Source organism: Scyliorhinus torazame, chromosome 10 (genome assembly GCF_047496885.1).
Source record: "Scyliorhinus torazame isolate Kashiwa2021f chromosome 10, sScyTor2.1, whole genome shotgun sequence".
NCBI classification, from domain to species: Eukaryota; Metazoa; Chordata; class Chondrichthyes; order Carcharhiniformes; family Scyliorhinidae; genus Scyliorhinus; species Scyliorhinus torazame.
Genome location: NC_092716.1, coordinates 205725838 through 205745456, shown reverse-complemented (window position 1 = coordinate 205745456; position 19619 = coordinate 205725838). Strand labels below are relative to the sequence as shown.

General features: G+C 45.7%; 1 protein-coding gene across 1 annotated transcript in view; it reads right to left on the bottom strand.

Moving 5' to 3' along the window:
• otog (otogelin) overlaps positions 1-19619 on the bottom strand; it is a 431253-nt gene that overhangs the window by 79542 nt on the left and 332092 nt on the right. The window contains exons 44-46 of the mRNA XM_072517704.1: positions 14177-14249; positions 10227-10413; positions 6640-6860 (exon numbers count right to left, since the gene is read on the bottom strand). Coding sequence (XP_072373805.1) covers positions 6640-6860; positions 10227-10413; positions 14177-14249 — 481 coding nt within the window. The remainder of the gene's footprint in view (positions 1-6639; positions 6861-10226; positions 10414-14176; positions 14250-19619) is intronic.

Below are 19619 nucleotides of genomic sequence, written 5' to 3'. Positions count from 1 at the left end.
CTTGCCTCTCCTGTGTACACACAGTTTTTCCAAATTAAACAAAGTTTTACCAACACAACACGGTCGAGAACAGACTTTGAGGTTTTTCTTCCCTCCAACAAAAATGTAAAATGTGTGAATGTGAATGATCAATAAAGATAGTAGTGACACAGGATCAAGAGGTCTGTAACATCATGAGGGGGATAATTATAGATCTCAAGTGGGCATAGAGATTCAACAGACAAATATGTCACATGAAAGTTAAGGCAGAGAAGTGGGAAGTGATGCATTTTGGGAGGAAGAATGGGGAATGTTATGTTATTACAATGATATAATCCTGGGGAGTTTATTTACTGTATGAGGCACTAATTGTTCATCGGGGATTCGGTAAATACATTGTGGATGAATTTATTAAGAGGGAATAAATGAGAATAGTTATACATAGGTATAAAGCTTGAGGACATTAGAACTGTATGTGTGATTTTCTCAAAGCAAAGCTGAAACGAAGACTGGATCACATGAGACATTTCCCTTCCAGTGATGTCACAGTGCTAGCACGTTAAGGCATATTACAACAACCCCCTTGTTTTGAAACATACTTTTATCCTTCCAAAGAAGTACAACTATTTATGATACATGCGATGATACAAAGTTAGATAGCATTACATAAGTGTATAGAACTGATGAATCTATGAGTCTCCTAAGTGCAAAGGTAATCTGCTGGAACACCCAGATCTTGTGATGATAACCTTGTCTGGGTGTTTCTTTAATAGCTCACAGTAATCTGCGGCATTATCATTCTTGGATGTTGTTCTGGTTGCATTTGGGATCTTGCCCTTAATGCAATAGCACTGTACGGTGGCTGCAGAGCTGGAATACATCTGATTTGCCCTCAGTCCCGCCTCACCATTGTGCCTTTCTGTGTAATCACTTCATAAGGCCTTGGTTCTGAACAGATCCTCGTCACCTCGGCTGGTTGCTATGTACCTCTGTGGGATGCTGGATGTGAATTTGTTCCAACTGTAAACCTGGCATGTCTGTACCTGCATTTTTAGAATGCGCATTGGTCATGTTCTATTCTAGTTTTTAGAATAGCTCTCTAGTTTCTGAGAGTGTAGGATTGGTAAGAGTAGATAAATCAATATGCACTGGTCTATCAAAACATGAGTGCTGCCAGTGATGGAATAGTTGTACTTGAAGATATTTCCTGGTCTGTCTACATTTGAGAATTAAAGATTTCACCATGCAAATCATTCATTCAGTTAGGCTGTTAGATTCAGGGTAATGTGGAGAATAAGCAATGTAATCGGTATTCCACATCTGACACATATCCTAAAATAGCTTACTAATAAATTGCAGATCGTTATGCAGAATGATTTCTCTACACAGACCAAATAAACTGAAGATACCACCTAGAGTGTGTGTGACAGCTGTGCTTGATGGATTGCGCGATTGTTGAATAATGGAGTACTTGATAAAGTAGTCAACGATGTCAATGAAGTCAGTGACATGGACATGAGAGATGTCAGATGTGATTTTGGGCAAAGGAACTTCACGAGAGATCCATCTGCTTACCCACTCTTTAGTTGAGTACTAATTGTGTCTCCAAAGCTTTTCTTTGCATTCAGCATGGTGTGCTTTCAATACTTTGTTGCAGTCTGACCACACGTCGAGTCTTCTCATGCCATGCACAATCTAATGCTGTTCACATGTCGCACCTGTACTTAATCGTGCAGCCACCTGTCTTGCCATCTCTGATCATTATTGTTATTATAATAATGGTATTAGAGACATAGGCCACCAATTGCCCATAAAGAATTTAGTAAACATTCTGTGTGTTAATTTATTACAGGTTTATCCAAGGTCTGGCCCACAGGCCAGATGTGGCCCTGAGGCATTTCGATATGGGCCACTACGTTGTTCTAGTGTAGGTAACCGTTGAACTCCAAAATTTCTGTGACATAATTTTTTTAAATGCTCACAGTCTACTGACCAGCGGCTGCCTATCAGCCCACAATGTAGGGTGAAATCATCAGTCTGTGATCAGATGAGCGTTGTATCATCATTTGCTGGGTAAGTTTTTAATATCTCGGCTTCTGGCTGGGGAGCTCAGAGCAGAAAGGTAAGATCAGCGAGGAGTGGGTGGATTGGAGCTGGTGGTTTAAAAGCTGGGTGCAGGTTGAAGGTGACTGGCAGGTTGGGGGCAGATGCAAACTGGAAGTCTGGAGGGAAGAACTGGAGCTGGCAGGTCAGGGAAGGACCTTGACTCAGACATCAAACCTGGAACTTGATATGGCCCTGGTCTTGGACATGGCAGGCTAGGGGACATGGGGAGTGGGAGAGCGCCTGGTGCGTGTTGGAGCTGGAGGGTGTAGGTAGATTATGGGAACGTGCAGGCCTGGGGGGGTGCCTTGTGGGTGCTTGGTGCTGGTGGTTCGGAGGTGCTGTTGGGTGCTTGGAGCTGGAGAGTGGCTAGTAGGTGCTTGGAGCTGAGGGGTGATCTTGGGTGCTTGGAGTTAATGGGGGAGCTTTGAATGCTCAGAGATAAGGTGGGAGCTGGTGGGTTCTGGAGCTGAGGTGGTGCTGTTGGACACTCGGAGCTGGGGGGTTGGGCTAGGAGCTGAGGGGGGCTGGCGCATGCTCAGAGCTGAAGGGGGAGCTAATGGGTGTTCAGGGCTGAGGGGGGCAGATGGAGATTTGAACCCTGAGGGGGTGGCTGGTTGGTGCTCAGAGATAGCGGGCTGGGGTAATCGGTTGGTTTGTTGCTCGGAGTTGGGGCTGCTGGGTATGTGGGGGTGTGCACGAGAGACTAAGTGAATGGGTGAAGGGAAGTGAGAGAGGCTGAATAAGTGGATGGACGGAAGTTCAGGAGGCTGAGTGAGGGTGTGGGGGTGAGTGCAAGAAACTAATTGAGTATATGGAGGTGAGTCTGAGTCTGCCTAATGGCCATTCTTAGGTTTCTCACTCTCTCTCAAGACCACGTACCAATGCATACACATGCACTTATCCATGTTTACCCACCCACATACAGTGACCCACTCACAATTATGTCATTTCTATGAATTACTCTTTTTTATTGCTCTGCTTTTGCTCAGCAAGTTCTTTCTTTCCTTAAAACCTCAACTGTTTTTGAAATTCAGTTTATTGTTATGCCAAACAAAATTTGCTCATCAGCCCCCTGAGTGACAAAAATATGCAAGTGTTTCCTCCTCAGCAAAAAAGTTGGACAAGCCTGGTGTATTAAGACTAGCACATGAGATCAGTTATACGTTGGTATAACGCTTGAAGTCATCAGAGCTGTGTTTGTGTGGGCTCTGGATGGCACCTTTCCCATCCAGTGATGTCATGCCACTATCCTTTCAAGGCGTATTACAACAACTATAACTGAATTGGAAAACTTTAAAAGAGGTGCAGAAACCTAAGGGATCGCATACCAACATTTCTGGAGGTGGAAGGATTAGTTTTCAAGGCCATTTCTAAAAATATGGGATTCCTGGCTTTAAAATTAGAGACATATTGCAGAATCTTACCATATTTTTCTATGGGTAAAATAAATCAGTGGGTGGGATTCATGCCATCAATCTGGTGGAACGGGACCTGGTAGAGCCGGCAAAGCCAGTTCCACAGAGATCGGGGGACCCTCTTTAAAGGGTGCCCCGATCAGAATTGAAGTTCAACTCTCCACCCCCCCCACCCTACCGCACCATGGAGATATCACAAGCATTCCTCTTACACACAATCATAGAATCATAGAAGTTTACAGCAGTATTCCAAGTGTGGCCGTACCAATGTCTTGTACAACTTCAACAAGACGTCCCAACTCCTGTATTCAATGTTCTGACCAATGAAACCAAGCATGCCGAATGCCTTCTTCACCACCCTGTCCACCTGCGACTCCACCTTCAAGGAGCTATGAACCTGTACTCCTAGATCTCTTTGTTCTATAACTCTCCCCAACGCCATACCATTAACTGAGTAGGTCCTGGCCTGATTCGATCTGCCAAAATGCATCACCTCACATTTATCTAAATTAAACTCCATCTGCCATTCGTCGGCCCACTGGAAGTATTACCCCCACCGTGCCTGCGAGTTCCCCCCTCACTGCCCACTACCCCGTGCCTGCAAGTCCCCCTCAATAGCCTCTGCCCCCCACACATAACGGTAACACAACCCCCCCACACACGCACACACACAATGCGGCTCCCCAGAGAGTCCGTCTCTGGCAACAGCCCCCGGTACTTCCCCTTGAGGGCATCAGTAAGATTAATGTTGAATGCAGCAGCCTCTCATCTTTCCCCCCCCCCACCCCACCCGAGTAGGAAGTCGCCCTGGCAGGACTCACTACTGGCCCTTAAAAGGGGAGACAAGGCTCCATGGACTCTGATGAGGAGCAAAGAGCTGAGTACACCTCTGCCTATAACTGCGGGGAACACAATTGCTCAGCAGCTGCTATCCAGATGCCATTTGTTGGGGGGTCCTCAAGGGAGTTGAAGGTTGGGGTGCTCAGGCTAGGCTGGAGGGGACCAGGTTGGGGGGTCTCCCATGGGGTTGGGGTAAACAAAGTGCAGCTGCAGCCTGTCTGTCGTAAAATCCTCTCACAAACAAGACCATTTGGCAGGTTGTTTCTTGGAGAAGAATTTCACTCCCCTTGCAGTTTTGATATGATCTGTGGTTTCACTGTTGCAGCATTCCTGCTTTTATCCCCTTGTACTTTGTTGTTTACATTGAATTTCACGCCCCTTGACAGCTGAAGGCTATCTCAAAGGAGGGTTTGGCTTTGAAGAAGAGTTATCCAGACTTGAAACATTAGCTCCATTCTCTCTCCACAGATGCTGTCAGACCTGCTGAGATTTAGGGGTGGCACAGTGGTGCAGTGGTTAGCACTGCCTCACAATGCCGAGGTCCTGGGTGTTCGATCTTGGCCCATGTGGAGTTTGCACATTCTCCCCGTTTCTGCGTGCGTCTCACCTCCACACTCCAAAGATGTGCAGGGTTGGTGGATTGGTCATGCTAAATTGCCCTTAATTGGAAAAATAAATAAATGGAATACTTTAAATTTAAAAAAAGACCTGCTGAGATTTTCCAGCATTTTCATTTTTTTTTGTGAGGGATTAGCTTTGTTTGTTTTTATTGCACTTCATGGTCCATTAATTCTGAAGTGCTTCCCCTTTTGAGTAGGTGCCCTGTCTGACTGCATTTTTTCTGTAGTAGATTTATTCTACTCTGAAGTGCTTCCTACAAAGCGCAAGTGCTCTGTCTGAGTATTTTTTTCATAGTAGGTTTTTTCTACACTGAATTGCTTCCTAGAAGGAGTAGGTTTGCTGCCTGAGTGCTTTTTTTTTCATGGTGCATTTGTTTAAAGTCTGAAGTGCTACCGGAAAAGAGCAGGTGTTTTGATGACAGCACTTTTTTAATATATTTGGATATATCAACTTTTGATACCTGAACAGCATGCCTGCACAGAGGTACCTTTCCATCATAGAAACAGCAGACACCACTCAGACATTAAAGTGCAAAAATTCCTCAATGAGTACCTTCTTGCAGCCTCTGTTAAATTCTCTGGATAGATTGATAACCATGCTAGGGGTCTAGGAGGCGCTCGTAGCCCCCAAGTGGTGAGGGACATGGCTGGACAGTGCCAGGTTGGCACTTCCAAGGATCAAGGCGTGAAGTGGGGGACTAGAGGGGGGGCCTGGTGAGGGCTAAGGGCTGAATGGGGGGCCCTAAAGGTCGTGCCCTTTGATGAACTGATATCGGGGTGTCACTCACTTGGGGGGTGGGCTAATGACAGTTGTTTGCGGGCAGTCTTTGCCGGTGAGAATGGGGGGCTCTTATGACAAGGGGGGATGGTGTATTTGCCACCAAGAAACTGGAGGACGGTTGTAATAACCCTTCTGAGATCAGGGCGCTCTGAAGATTCAACCTGGCCAGTGCAATTGGGTCCCACACATCAGTTTGGGCACAAATCACTCCTTGCTCCAAAGAAATTTCAATGGACTGCAATCTGGATCGTGTTGACCCACCTGCCATAATTGCACCTCATTTCCCACTGAAAATTTAGAAATCTTTTGGGAGAACTGCACCCAAAGTTTCTACTTGGTAATAAAACTGTTAATCAAACAAAAGTCCTAGTTTTGCAAACAACCCCTACCCAGCTGAGTTAATGAATCATTCTTGTAGCTCAGCCAAGAACTTCTAATGAAGGCTATCCGTATCTGTTAAAGAAGAAGAGGAGCGAATAATGTATACTAGATTGAAGGAAATGAGTGTAGATTTCTGAATCAGAAGGAAGGGCCCTTTTGTCATGATTTCTTCAGAGGAAAATGAACAAGTATTTCGTTTTCTGCAGATATACAGCAAGATGCCTGGGGAAATCTAACTGCAGGTGGGGATATTGTAAAAGTGAACAAGTGCTGAGAAGAAAAACTCCCTTGAGAAAGTGGAGATATGGAAAGGGAAGAAATTCTTTGTGGTGGGATGACAATGTGGATGGTGGAAATAATAGAGAATGATCTGGCAGATATAAATGTATGAACAGGACGGAAGGACAAGAGGAATCCTATCATTCTTAAAAGGTGGTGGAGAAGAATTGAGGATTGACACTCTAGAAATTATGTAGTGTATTGTGCTGTGTGACAGCTGTAGGTTTAGACTACATACTTGTGCATGACAGAGGGCAAAGGTTTCACTCTGGAGCATTCTGAAGCATTCGGAGCAGTTGCTTGTCGAACAGTTGACCTCTAGACGACGGCTCATCTTTATACCAGTCTCCGTGCTGGCCAATGTCCAGTCTTGAATGAAGGTCACTGGGTCATCATCTTTTTTAAGAACTGTGCCATTTTTCAAAGTTAGGTCATTTATTCGATTTCCATCACAATAGCCTGTGAATATGATAAGTATAATGGACACAGAAACTCAACGAGGTAATGAATAATACTTTGTGTTATCAAGCAGCAAGTAGGGTATATTATACCCAGGGTATAATGGGAACCTATATTCCTCATATCTAAAGAAAAATATCGATGTTGAGTCACATTTAAATTTAATAAACCTGCTGCAATTTCATGTGATACCAACAGCAGATATAAACTATTTCAGTTTCAAGATATTACTTTTTAATTTAATACCTAGCATTTGTATGTCTACATAATTTCAATGTTTACATTTAGAGCACCCATTACATGATGATTCATGGATATGTTACATTTCAGGGATTTATATCTTGTATATACATACAGGGGCAGAAATTGTGCCCAGGTGAAATGGGAAATGATCATGTGAAATCATTGATTCACGAAACACAAACACATCAAAAAGGTATTCAATTCAACAGGCACCATGCTTGACCCAGTAAGCAAAAAGAAAATTGAACAAACTAATTACTTAATTTGAATTTAGAATCTACTCACTCTGAATTGGCAGAAGCAGCAAATTCCAATCTCAACATTTGTGATGGTCATTTGAGCTGCCATCTTGAATTTTCCCCAATTGACAATTTACTGCCAAGGGTTATATTCATCACTTAAGACATGGAAAATGCACCATGCAGAAGCACCAGCAAAAAAGCTTTCCAATGACCATTTCATGTACCCTTTCTCATATGCCACTTTATTTATTTCAAAGAAGCTTATTTCTGAGTAGTGTTTAATTCAACACTGGACAGAATTTAATACTCTAGGAGCATGATGGATGACAGAGGGCCATTGAATAGGAGGGACAGCCTTCCTAAATCTCCCAACGAAGTCCAGGATGGGGACGGTCGAGGGGAGGGCGGGTTGGACAAACCATTAGGTATGCCCTGGTGGGCCTGCCTGCAGTCTGAGGTGGAGGTGCCTTCTGCTTGGGCACCCTGTGCTGTGCCTGATAGCAGCAAAAGTGGCTCCCACAAGAAGAACAACACAGCCCTGCTCTTTAAACTGGCCTTCCTCCCCCGTTCACTGGGGCCTACCGATTAACTCTGGTGAAGCTGCCCATTCAGAAACATAGAAAATAGGAGCAGGAAGAGGCCATTCAACCTTTCGAGCCTGCTCCACCATTCATTATGATCATGGCTTATCACCCAATCCAATAGCCTGATCCTGTCTTCACCCCATATCCTTTGATTCCCTTTGCCCCAAGTGCTATATCTAACTGCTTCTTGAAAACAATAATATTTTGGGCTCAACTGCTTTCTGTGGTAGCAAGTTCCAGTGGTTGAGCACTCTCTGGGTGAAGAAATTCCTCCTCATCTCTGTGCTAAACCGTTTACACCATAACCCCTGGTCTGGACACCCCCACCATCGGGAACATCCTTCCTGCATCTACCCTGTCCAGTCCTGTTAAAATTTTATAGGTTTCTATGAGATCCCCCCTTCAATCTTCTGAATTTCAATGAATACAATCCTAACCGGCTCAATCTCTCCTCATACGTCCTCAATCCTGCCATCCCAGGAATCAGTCTGGTAAACCTTCGCTACACTTGCTTTATAGCAAGAACATCCTTCCTCAGATAAGGAGACCAAAACTGCACACAATATTCCAGCTGTGGCCTCACCAAGGCCTTGTATAATTGCAGAAAGGCATTCCTGCTCCTGTACTTGAATCCTCTCGTATGAATGCCAGCATACCATTTGGCTCCTTTACTGCCTGTTGTACCTGCATGCTTACCTTCAGCGACTGATGTACAAGGATACCCAGGTCTTGTTGCACATTCCCCTCTCCTATTTATGGCCTTTCAGATAATAATCTGCCTTCCCGTTTTTGATACCAAGGTGAATAACCTCACATTTATCCAACTCATATTGCATCTGCCATTCATTTGCCCACTCACTCAACTTCTCCAAAATACATTGAAAGATGTCTGCATCCTCCTCACACTCACCTTTGTGTCACCTGCAAATTTGGAGAAATTACATTTAATTCCCTCATCTAAATCATAAATATATGTTGTAAATACCGATCCCTGCAATACCCCAAAAGTCACTGCCTGCCATTTGGAAAAAGACCCATTTATTCCTACCTTTTGTATCCTGTCTGCCAACCAGTTTTCTATCCATCTCAATACACTACCTCTAATCCCATGTGCTTTAATTTGACACGCTAATCTCTTATGTGGAACTTTGTCGAAAGCCTTCTGAATGTCCAAATAGACCACATCCCCTGGCTACCCCTCATCAATTCTACTAGGCATATCCTCAAGGAATTCCAATAGATTTGTAAAGCATGATTTCCCTTTCATAAATCCATGCTGACTCTGTCTGATCCTTCCACTATTTTCCAAGTGCACTGCTATAAAATCTTTAGAACTTTCCCTATTACAGACGTCAGGCTTACTGGTTTATAATTCCCTGTTTTCTCTCTACCTCCCTTTAAATAGTGGGGTTTCATTAGCTACCCTCCAATCTGTAGGAACTGCCAGAGTCTATAGAATCTTGGATGATAACCACCACTGCATCCACTATTTCTAGAGCCACTTCCTTAAGTACTCTGGGATGTAGATTATCAGGCCCTGGGAATTTATCGGCTTTTAATCCCATCACTTTCCCCAACACCATTTCTTTACTAATACTGATCTCCTTCAGTTTCTCCCTCTCACTAAACTCTGTGATCCCCAATATATCTGGTATGTTATTTCTGTCTTTGTAAAGACAGAACCAAAGTATGTATTTAGTTGGTCAGCCATTTCTTTATTCGACATCATAAATTCCTCTGTTTCTGTCTGTAAGGGACCTACTTTTGCCTTCACCAATCTTTTTTATTCCCTGGTTCCAGGGCCTCTGGCAATATTCCTACTCCTGGACATCCTGCAGTATCCCAACGGTCACCCCTCCTGCAGAAAGGAGCCTGATTGGCTTTAAAGTACATTGGAATTCCTGGGAATGGGCACAGCGGCTCACCAGCTGGTGGATGGGCTCACCACGGTCACCATTAAATCCAATCTATTATTCCCAGAGCTTTCTGGCCACAGCCACCCATCGCTAACTACTGCTCCCACCAGCTGGCCAGGACCTGACTGGGTTCAGCTATCAATCAAGGATAACTCATTCAAATAAAAGCTTTGACCATTAAGATCAACCAGGTCTTCAGGTCCCAACGTCCCAGCATGAGCCACTTTTCTCAGGGCTCACGCATGACATCTAAACACCTCTTTAAATGGGGCCCATTATATGACTGCTTGGAACATAATTCCTTTACTCTTTTTTTGTTTTTATGTGAAACATCTTTCAACTGAGTTTAAGCACAGCACAAGGAAACCAATGTTTACATACCGCACAGCCCCGTAGTAGCTAGTTTTTTATTTGGTGTGCCTGTGTCAATGACCATAATTCCTGTGCTGTGAAACCATTGTATGTTTATACCAGCTGGAGTCAGGATTGTGTACATGCTCCCGGTATCTATGATTTCAAAATCAAATCTTCGGAATGGAGTGTAGCCAAACCTTGAATTAATGTTCAGCTAAAGGAATACAAATAGAAATATTCTTTATGTACAATTCTATGACAACTAAAAATAATAATTGTGTAATTAAACATCTGTAATATGAAAGTTTGTTTTAAAATGTCTTTGAAAAGTTTGGAAATCACACATATTGTATTGTGGGACTGATCTCGCATCTATTACAAAAGGCGTAATCATGTGCCCTCCCCTGTGACGGGTTCAGTGGCGGTGTCATTTAATCAAGAGGAAGGCTGATGGATAGGGTCCAGAAAACCTTCCCACCTCCACCCCACTGAGGATCCGTTGTCAGAACCTACCAGCATTTTCCCATGGCAGACTGGCACTCCGCTGAGTCTGGAGGCGAGCACCGGCAGTTTGGAGCTGCATTTGTGTCTTTTCTTTCTGGCCCAATGAATGAACAACAAATATCAAAAGGCCACATCTTCGGCCATATGCCTTTGGAGGAACTTCTTCTCCACACTGATGACCTTCTGTAATTTTAGCTTTTCAGCATTGCTTCCAACATTGCCTCCATTTTGATGCATCCTCATGCCTCAGCAGCGCCCACTTCTTCCAGTGGAGTTGCCGCTGTGGGCCCTCTTGTTGTGCTTCCCACCTTGGGAATCCACCTACTATCCTAACTGGATGGCATACGGCGAGCTGGACAATTAGGAGCCGACCTCACTTCAAGTTGCACCAGTTGGCACATTGACATCGGAAGCACGGGCTCGGGCCCACATATGATCCTGATGTAGGGTCCTGGATGCCCACAAGAACATTGTCTTTCCTTTCAAACCCAAACATTGCTGGCTGAGAAAACATGCCGCTGAGCCATACCCCTCTTATTTTGGTGCTATGTAGGCAGCTGTTTGGAAGTGTGCAGAGGTTTTGAGGTATGAGGAGCTTGGCATGACTTTTCTATCCTTTATATAGAAAAATGTCTGACTTCCACTCAGCACCTCATTCATATAGAGCCCATGGAGTCTGATATTTAAATGTGGTGCAGGAACAGAGAAATCTGGGCATTAAAAGACTGACAGGACAATTTGCTAAAACTGTTTTTGTGAAAACATTTGAGATCGTTGGTTTTATAAACAGAAGCCTAGAAAACCAAAGCAAGGGATTTGTGCTGAAACCTTAAATTTACATTTAGACATTGGTTAGGCCTCAGCTCGAGTAGTCCAAATCTTGGCTTCAGACTTAAGGAATAATGGGCAGAATTCTCCATTTCGGAAACTAAGGGCCAGATTCTTCGAATCGGAGGGTAAGTGCGGAGGATCCGTGGTGTTTTACGTGGAAAGAATCGGTGGCATTCCCTCACCGATGCTGCGACCAGTGAGAGGCTAGCAGCTGCTACACGTAAAACGCTTGGCCTCCCCAAAATGAATGGCTGCAGAATTGACGGATCCGTGGCCGCGCATGCGCATGGCGACGACCTGCAATGGTCGCGCCGTACAACATGGCGCCGGCCATGCGTGGACGCAACCTGCCAGATAATACACCCCTGGACTCCCCCCCCCCCCCCGCCACCCCCTGGCCACCCCCACCAATCCCCCCAACCCTCGCCACCCCCCTGCCAGCAGCATGGCTTCCGCCCAGCTGTGGCAGCACTGGACACAGTCCGCAGCCGTCACTTCGGGTGCCCAACCAGATCCGGGGGGCTGCACGGTGGCACCGGCCTGCATTGCAGCCCTGCCCCCACGTGCCGCCCCCCCCAAATTCCCACCACCACCCCTGTCCGTTCACCCTGACGCCTTGCCCTCCGTGCCACACTCCTGGCCTCCCTGGTGCCTGGCACCAAGTGGGGGGGGGGCCTCTGACTCAGACTCCTGTCCCTGCTGGCAGGGTGGCAGCCGGCTGTAGGCAGGGGGAGTCAGTCGGTGCCGCATTGTGCAACCATGTACCATGGTGGGCGGTCAGTGAGGTGCACTGCTGGATGGCTGCTTCGCAGGTTACGGCAATTGTGGTTTGTGCCTGGACACCCATTCTCAGGGGGAAACCCCAACTCCATGGCCCATTTCCGTATTGATACACCAGTCTGTCATTAGCATACGCCCCAAAGCCAGTGACAGGACCGGCAGCACACGGCTACGCCTTTGGAAACACGTCTTACCTCCTCTCTCACCCTCATCAGCCACGGCGCCTGTTTTCCGATTTTAAATACCACAAGTGAACCACACCCTCGGTGGAACATCACGGGAAGCCCGTAGAATGCCGGGTCGGGCACGTTAATGATATGCAAACGGCCTTTACTGTCCAATCTGCATGCCCACGCCGGCGTGCGGCGTAGAACGCATTCACACCAGAGCATGGTGTTCCATTCGGCACCTGGCACTGGCTGCGGTTTTCGGCTTACGTAATTTTCATCTGATTGCGATTTGTGATTCCGGCGTCGCTGGACGGGGAATCCCGCCCAATGTCTTTGCAGAGGAGATTTTCCAGAAAAATTATATCCGATGAGGTAAACTGGGACTATTCTCCTTAAAGCAGAAAAGGCTGAGCGGAGATTTAATTGAGTACAAAATTGTGAGAGGTTTTAATTGAATAGATAGGGAGAAACTATTTCTACTGGCAAGAAGGTCAGTAACCAGAGGTCGCAGATAATTGGCCAAAAGAAATCCCTGGGGAAATGGGGACAATTCTTTTTATGTAGTTAGCTATGATCTGGAATGCACTGGAAGGGTGCCTGGAAGGGTGTTGGAAGCAGTTTTAAAAACAATTTTCAGAAGGAAATTGGATTATACACTTGAAATTGAGACATTTGGAAGGCAATGGGCCAAGAGCAGGGGCACATAACTACTTGGATAGTTCTATCAAAGTGCCGGCATAGGCACAATGAGTAAATTGGCCTCCTACTGTGGCGAAGATTCTTCCAGACTTGAAACATTAGCTCTGTTCCCTCTCCACAGATGCTGTCAGATCTGCTGAGATAGCCCAACATTTTCTGTTTTTGTTTTCCTTCTGTGCTTTATGTTTGTAACATCCTAACAGTCCATAGCACAGGATTTTGAAACTCCCAAGTGGCCAGGGCGCATTCAGCAATAGCAGTTTCCTGACCACTTTCTATGAACAGTTTTCTCAAAATAAAACTGCACTTCATGAGTGAGGAAGCTCCAGGAAATTGGTTAACTTGTGCACTTTCAACAAAAACAAAACATTTTCAAATAAATTAATGTGAGTTTCCCCCTTAAAATAAGCCAAACCTCCAATCTGCAAAACAGAAAATAATACTCTTAGTTTTAATCTATTTACAGTTGCAACAATTTCATTTTGTTCATATCCAAGGCTTAATTAACAAAGTATTATGAAATAGTACATGACAATTTGAATGTTTCACAATGAATGACAATGCATCCTTCGTTGTAAGGTGATGTGCATGTTTATATTTTACTTTTGACCATCTGTTTAATCACAAAAATCTCATACTCATGTAATTAATGTTGAATTTGTCAAAACGTTTGTCCTTCAATTTAGTATTACTGTTTTGGGTCATGTAAAATTCATAAATAATACCTGGATGTTTATTGCGCTCATTCCTTCACAGAGAAGCATTTCTACTGCTTCAGTTAAGTTCCACCATATTTAGATCGATATTTTTTATATACTGGAACTAAGATATCCTCCGATCAGGAGAGCCCACTGTACTGCAGTATTGCATGTGATTAGGAATCTTAATCTGAACTGCATCAGCTTGATATTTGTATTATCTGGAACCATTATGCAGTAATTCTGAGAGTCATTAAAAACATACAGCTAATTATAAATGACAGAATTAACCTACCCTTCTTAGCCGTCGGTCGATAATGACATAGTTTGATCCATGAGTTATGTTAAGCTTTGTCAGACATAGAAAGCTGGAGTTCACTTGCGACTGGATCATTGTGGTCTGATTAGAAAGAAACATGTTGATTAAACTCTGTTTCAGAAACTAAATGCTCCCGCCAGCGGCGATTCGTGACTGTGTTCCGCTGGTGCTATGAGTGTCGCCGAGGTGACATTCTCATACCTGTACTGTGCAAAATTATGCTTAACGGCAAACATGCCCATTTTCCCGCACTTACTGGTCTGGGGACACCATTTTGAATGAACACCCCTGCGGTGTTCTTTGTGATTCAGATCCTAGGATGGTTGGCATAGTGTTCACAAAGACCACAACTAGCTTTTATATTAAGCAAAGCTAAAAATTTATTCACACTATTTAATTGAATTCAACCTCTTACTTCTAGATAATAAACAATTGACATGAAATATACAATCTACACTCATCTACCCCTAATCTATACACTAATACAATAATTATGATCTGCTCTCACTCGCACTAGCTCTCCTACAGTCTTTCTCCTAGCCTTCTCCTCAACACTCTCCCAGAATGTTTAGCATTGATTCTTTATATAGTTCTGCATCTATCTCCCTCTAGTGGTCGATTCGGACATAACATTAACCCTTATAGTTCTGTACATTTCTCGTAACGTCACAAGCCCGACTCCAGCAACCAGAGACAGCACCCCCTCGCTCCACGCACCCCCCCCCCCCACCCCGACAATGCAAATGTTGACCCTCCCTGCTGACAAGGGGAGCACCCCAAACCCCTTATCAAGGAAGAGCATCCTTCCCTCACCACTGGAATAACAGACCACAATCCCCCACATACATACCACGCAAACATGAGGGTGACATGGCCCGTGGGTCATGAATCTCAGAAAATCATAGGTAGCCCAGATTTTTGTCCAACGATTCATAAAATTTTGGGAAAAAAATTAACGTTTCAAATGCTAAGGTTTGGACGAAGCTCTAAATATAAAGTAATGTACTTGTGTATCAGCCCATATTGTATGCTTAAATTCCACAGTAACAGCTTCAAACCATGAACTTCTGACTCAGACGCAAGATTGCCACTGTTAATAAATGGACATGAAGACTGGCCCTGTTGGTTTTCTGGTAATGACGAAGTCACTGATCTTGCTCAGTAGCTGAGCCTGCCCCAGAGTGCCGAAAGCATGGCAATGCTGCTGTGCTGGTTTAGCACAGGGCTAAAGAGCTGGCTTTTAAAGCAGACCAAGGCGTGGCCAGCAGCACGGTTCAATTCCCGTACCAGCCTCCCCAAACAGGTGCCGGAATGTGGCGACTAGGGGCTTTTCACAGTAACCATATTTGAAGCCTACTTGTGACAATAAGCGATTTTCATTTCATTTCATTTCATTAAAGCAACAATGAACAAGCTCTCATTAGTTCTCAGTGGAGCTCAAGCAATGGGCAAATATCAGGAAACTGACACTCAAAGATTAAAAGCTAATGTAAGCCTGTTTCAAAATGCAAACTTAACATCAATGTTCCTTCCATATAGAGCAACTAAGTAGCATTGCCTAAAGTTTCTGAATTGTATCATGCTTGTTAGCATTTATTTTGCAACCCTCTGAAGCTGAATTGCAACATGTACTACATCGGCAGGCCACTAAATGGAGCAGCACCCAGCACTGAACTAAGCAAACATAAACAGTACTGCAGCAGACCGAAGGAACCCAGGTATGCTGTTTGCAGCAGTTTTCTCCAATTAATTAAGCATAATAGATGGAGGAAAGCATTGAACAGACTAAAGAACCATTATTAGGAGTGTGGCGCAGAAGGGGGTTAGTGTTGAATGATACTGGAATAAAAACTTTAAGAAATCTACTAAGATGAACTAGTCATACTTTTAAACATACTGAGAACCTGCGACAAGTAGACCTGTAATAAAGTCAATCCTTCCAACATTTTTATTCACAGAAAGTGCTAAAAAAAATAAGTTCCCCAGTGCAGTAAGAGGCAGGGTAGAAGAGGAATATTTTGCTTTTTTTGTCAGCTGAGTAACTGATACACATATAAATTAATGGGCACAATTTTCCTGAAAAGTTTCAAGTGTGCGGCTGGATTCTACTCCTTGTGGTGTAGGAAACGCGAATTGCAATCGGGTGTCCAGCAAAAATCAAGCTTCACACACGGTGCCAATTTGGGTGCCATGCTCCAGTCCATCCCTGGCAGAGAAAACAAAGTTTGTGCCCCATGCAAAACTGGCATTTGTATTAATTTAAAAGTACTTCGCGGGTTGGACCTAGTATGCTCTGCCCCTCTCAGTTGGAAGTCACATGGGCGCGGTTGACTACAACTGTTTACAAACGGGGACTGGGCGCCATGGCTACTGAGGGGAGAGAGAGGACTAAGCAAAGTTTTAAAAAGTCTTCAAAATTGTAGCGCTTACTGGGGGCTGGCTACCAGGACTGAGGAGCGTAGCGGGGAGCAACCTGGTGACAGATCCATGGATTCGGGGTGTCTCCCTCGGGATATGGGTGGCCTGACCCAGGCCACTATTGCAGCAGCATTTGTTTTAAACACACCGATTCGGTACAAGTTACATGCCTCTATTGTTTGTCATAATATGCACCCATGCACATCATGAGATAAAAGCATGCAGTGACAGACACCCTGGTGAGCTAATCAATGTACAGAACGGAACACGATCAATCACAAGACAGGACACCAGAGGAGGACGTACACCTATAAAACACACGAGGCATCAGCACTCTGCCTCTTTCCACTGGTGATAGCTAATGACAGTCAGGGTGTACAAATCATTCAACACCTCCAACACGTGGATCAGAGCTAGCCTGGTCTAGATAGTTACCTTTAGTTTACTTAGGGTAGTAGAGAGTCAACCCACAGGCAGCTGTGTGTTTTGTTGCTAGAGTTCAATAAATCTTTTATTGAACCAACACCTTCGTTTGGTGTATACTTGATCAGTTAATTGCATCGTGTGCAATCCGTGTTACCCCAGGGTGAACAACATGACATGATACCAGAAGTGACTACTGCCTCTAAGTAATTTACCTTTGACAATTCTCTGAAGACCAGCAACTGCCTTCCTGTGACATGGAAAAGATCCAGGCACCTCCGCTGCTCCGCATCTCCGGGAACCTTGGCACCAACTGGCAGGTCTTCAAGCAGAAATTCAGCCAATACCTTGAGGCCTCGGGCCTCAAAAGTGCCTCCGATGCGCGGATAATCACCCTGCTGCTGTTTACTGCGGGGGACCAGGCCATCCAAATCTTCAATTTGCTCACTTTCTCCGACGGTGAGGAAAAGGCAAAGTTCCAGACTGTCCTCGCAAAATTCGACAGTCACTGCGAGGTCGAGACAAATGAAAGCTTCGAGCGTTATGTATTCCAGCAGCGCCTTCAGGGTAAGGACGAGCTTTTTCAGTCTTTTCTGACTCAGCTTCGCATTCTAGCGCAGTCCTGCAACTATGGAGACACCGCTGACTCCCTCATCAGGGATCGGATTGTGTTTGGCGTCCACTCCGACGCCCTGCGGGAGCAGCTCCTAAAAATGAAAAATAGAAAATATGACCTTGCCAGTGGCCATCGAGACATGCAAAGTCCACGAACTGGCGAAAAGTCGCTATTCCCGCCTGAATTCGGCAGAGCAGGACCAACTCGCCTCCCACGAGGCTGAAAGTGTACAGGCCATCGCCCGAATGTGGGGCCTGAGCATCGATGAAGGCGGCCATTTTGTGTGCTTTTCCAGGGCTCCCAGGCATGCGCACCACGGGCGGGAAAACGAAGGTGCGAGCGACTGCTGACCGCACTGCGCAAGCGCGACGACGCGCCGAACGTCACGACGTCAACGTAATGACGGGCCCCAACTGCAGCACTGCCCATTTAAAGCGGCAATGCCCCGCGAGAGGCAGGCGATGTCTCAACTGCAAGAAGCTTGGTCATTATGCTGCTCTGTGCAGATCTGCACCTCCGACAGGGGGCCAGCGGCACCAGGTCCAATGAAAACGAGTTTGAAGTTGTGCAGCAAGGGCTGCTGGGCTTGGAACCGGGTCCCATCACCGATCCAGAGGACGAAAGCCTGGAGTCCACGTATCGAGTGGGCATCATCACCATGCATAACCATGCCTCCTCACTTTCACCAACACACACGCCCATCCTTAAAGTGGATTGAGCGGACGAGTGACGTGCCACAGTACAAGTCAACCATTGCAGCATCCGGTTCAAGCTGGACACCGGTGCTTCGGCCAACCTAATATCCAAAGCAGATCTGGCTCGCATCCGGAGGCAGCCGACCATCACCGGCTTGCCAGTTGCTCGACTACAATGAGAATGCCATCACGCGCTCGGGTCCTGTCACCAGCAAGTATCCAACAGGGCCGTCAAGGCCACTTTGCGGTCGTCCAGCCTGGCAAGGCCTCTCTGCTGGGTGCCCGAGCATGCAAGCTCCTCCAGCTAGTTCAGCGTGTACATGCCATGTCCTCAGCTGACAACACTCTTCAGGCCGACATTGAGGAGCTCCTACTGCAGTACCCGGATGTGTTCACAGGGATGGGCACGCTGCCCTACCGTTATAAAATTCTGCTCAGGCTTGATGCCACACCTGTCATCCATGCGCCACGCCAGGTGCCGGCGCCCTTCAAAGACCATCTGAAGGCGCAACTGCAGGATCTCCAGGATCAAGGGATAATATCCAAGGTGATGGAATCAACTGACTGGGTCAGCTTGATGGTCTACGTCAAGAAGCCCTCGGGAGAACTGCGCATTTGCATCGATCCCAGGGATCTGAACCGCAACATTATGAGGGAACACAATCCGATCCCGAAGCGAGAGGAGCTGACGAGTGAAATGGCGCATGCCAAATATTTTACAAAGCTGGACGCATCGAAGGGCTTCTGGCAGATACAGCTGGACGAGTCCAGCCAGAAGCTATGTACATTTAACACTCCCTTCGGGAGATATTGCTACAACCGAATGCCATTTGGCATTGTGTCGGCCTCCGAAATCTTTCATCGCATAATGGAGCAAATGCTCAAGGGCATTGATGGTGTCATCATTTGGTCCACGACCCCGGAGGAACGTGTTGCCCGTCTGCAGTAGGTCTTCAGGCGCATACATGCCAACGACCTGAAGCTCAACAAAACTAAGTGCTTCTTTGGCAGGTCGTCAATTAAATTTCTGGGCAATCAGATCTCACAACAGGGCGTGCAGTCGGACTCAGACAAAGTCCAGGCAATTAACACGATGAAGACTCCAGAGGACAAGAAGGCGGTCCTCCGCTTCTTGGGGATGGTGACCTTTCTGGGGAAGTTCATTCCCAATCCCGTGTCACACACCATGGCCCTCAGACACCTTGTGAAAAAGTACACCACTTTCCAGTGGCTGCCTGCACATCAAGAAGAGTGGCTTGAGTTGAAA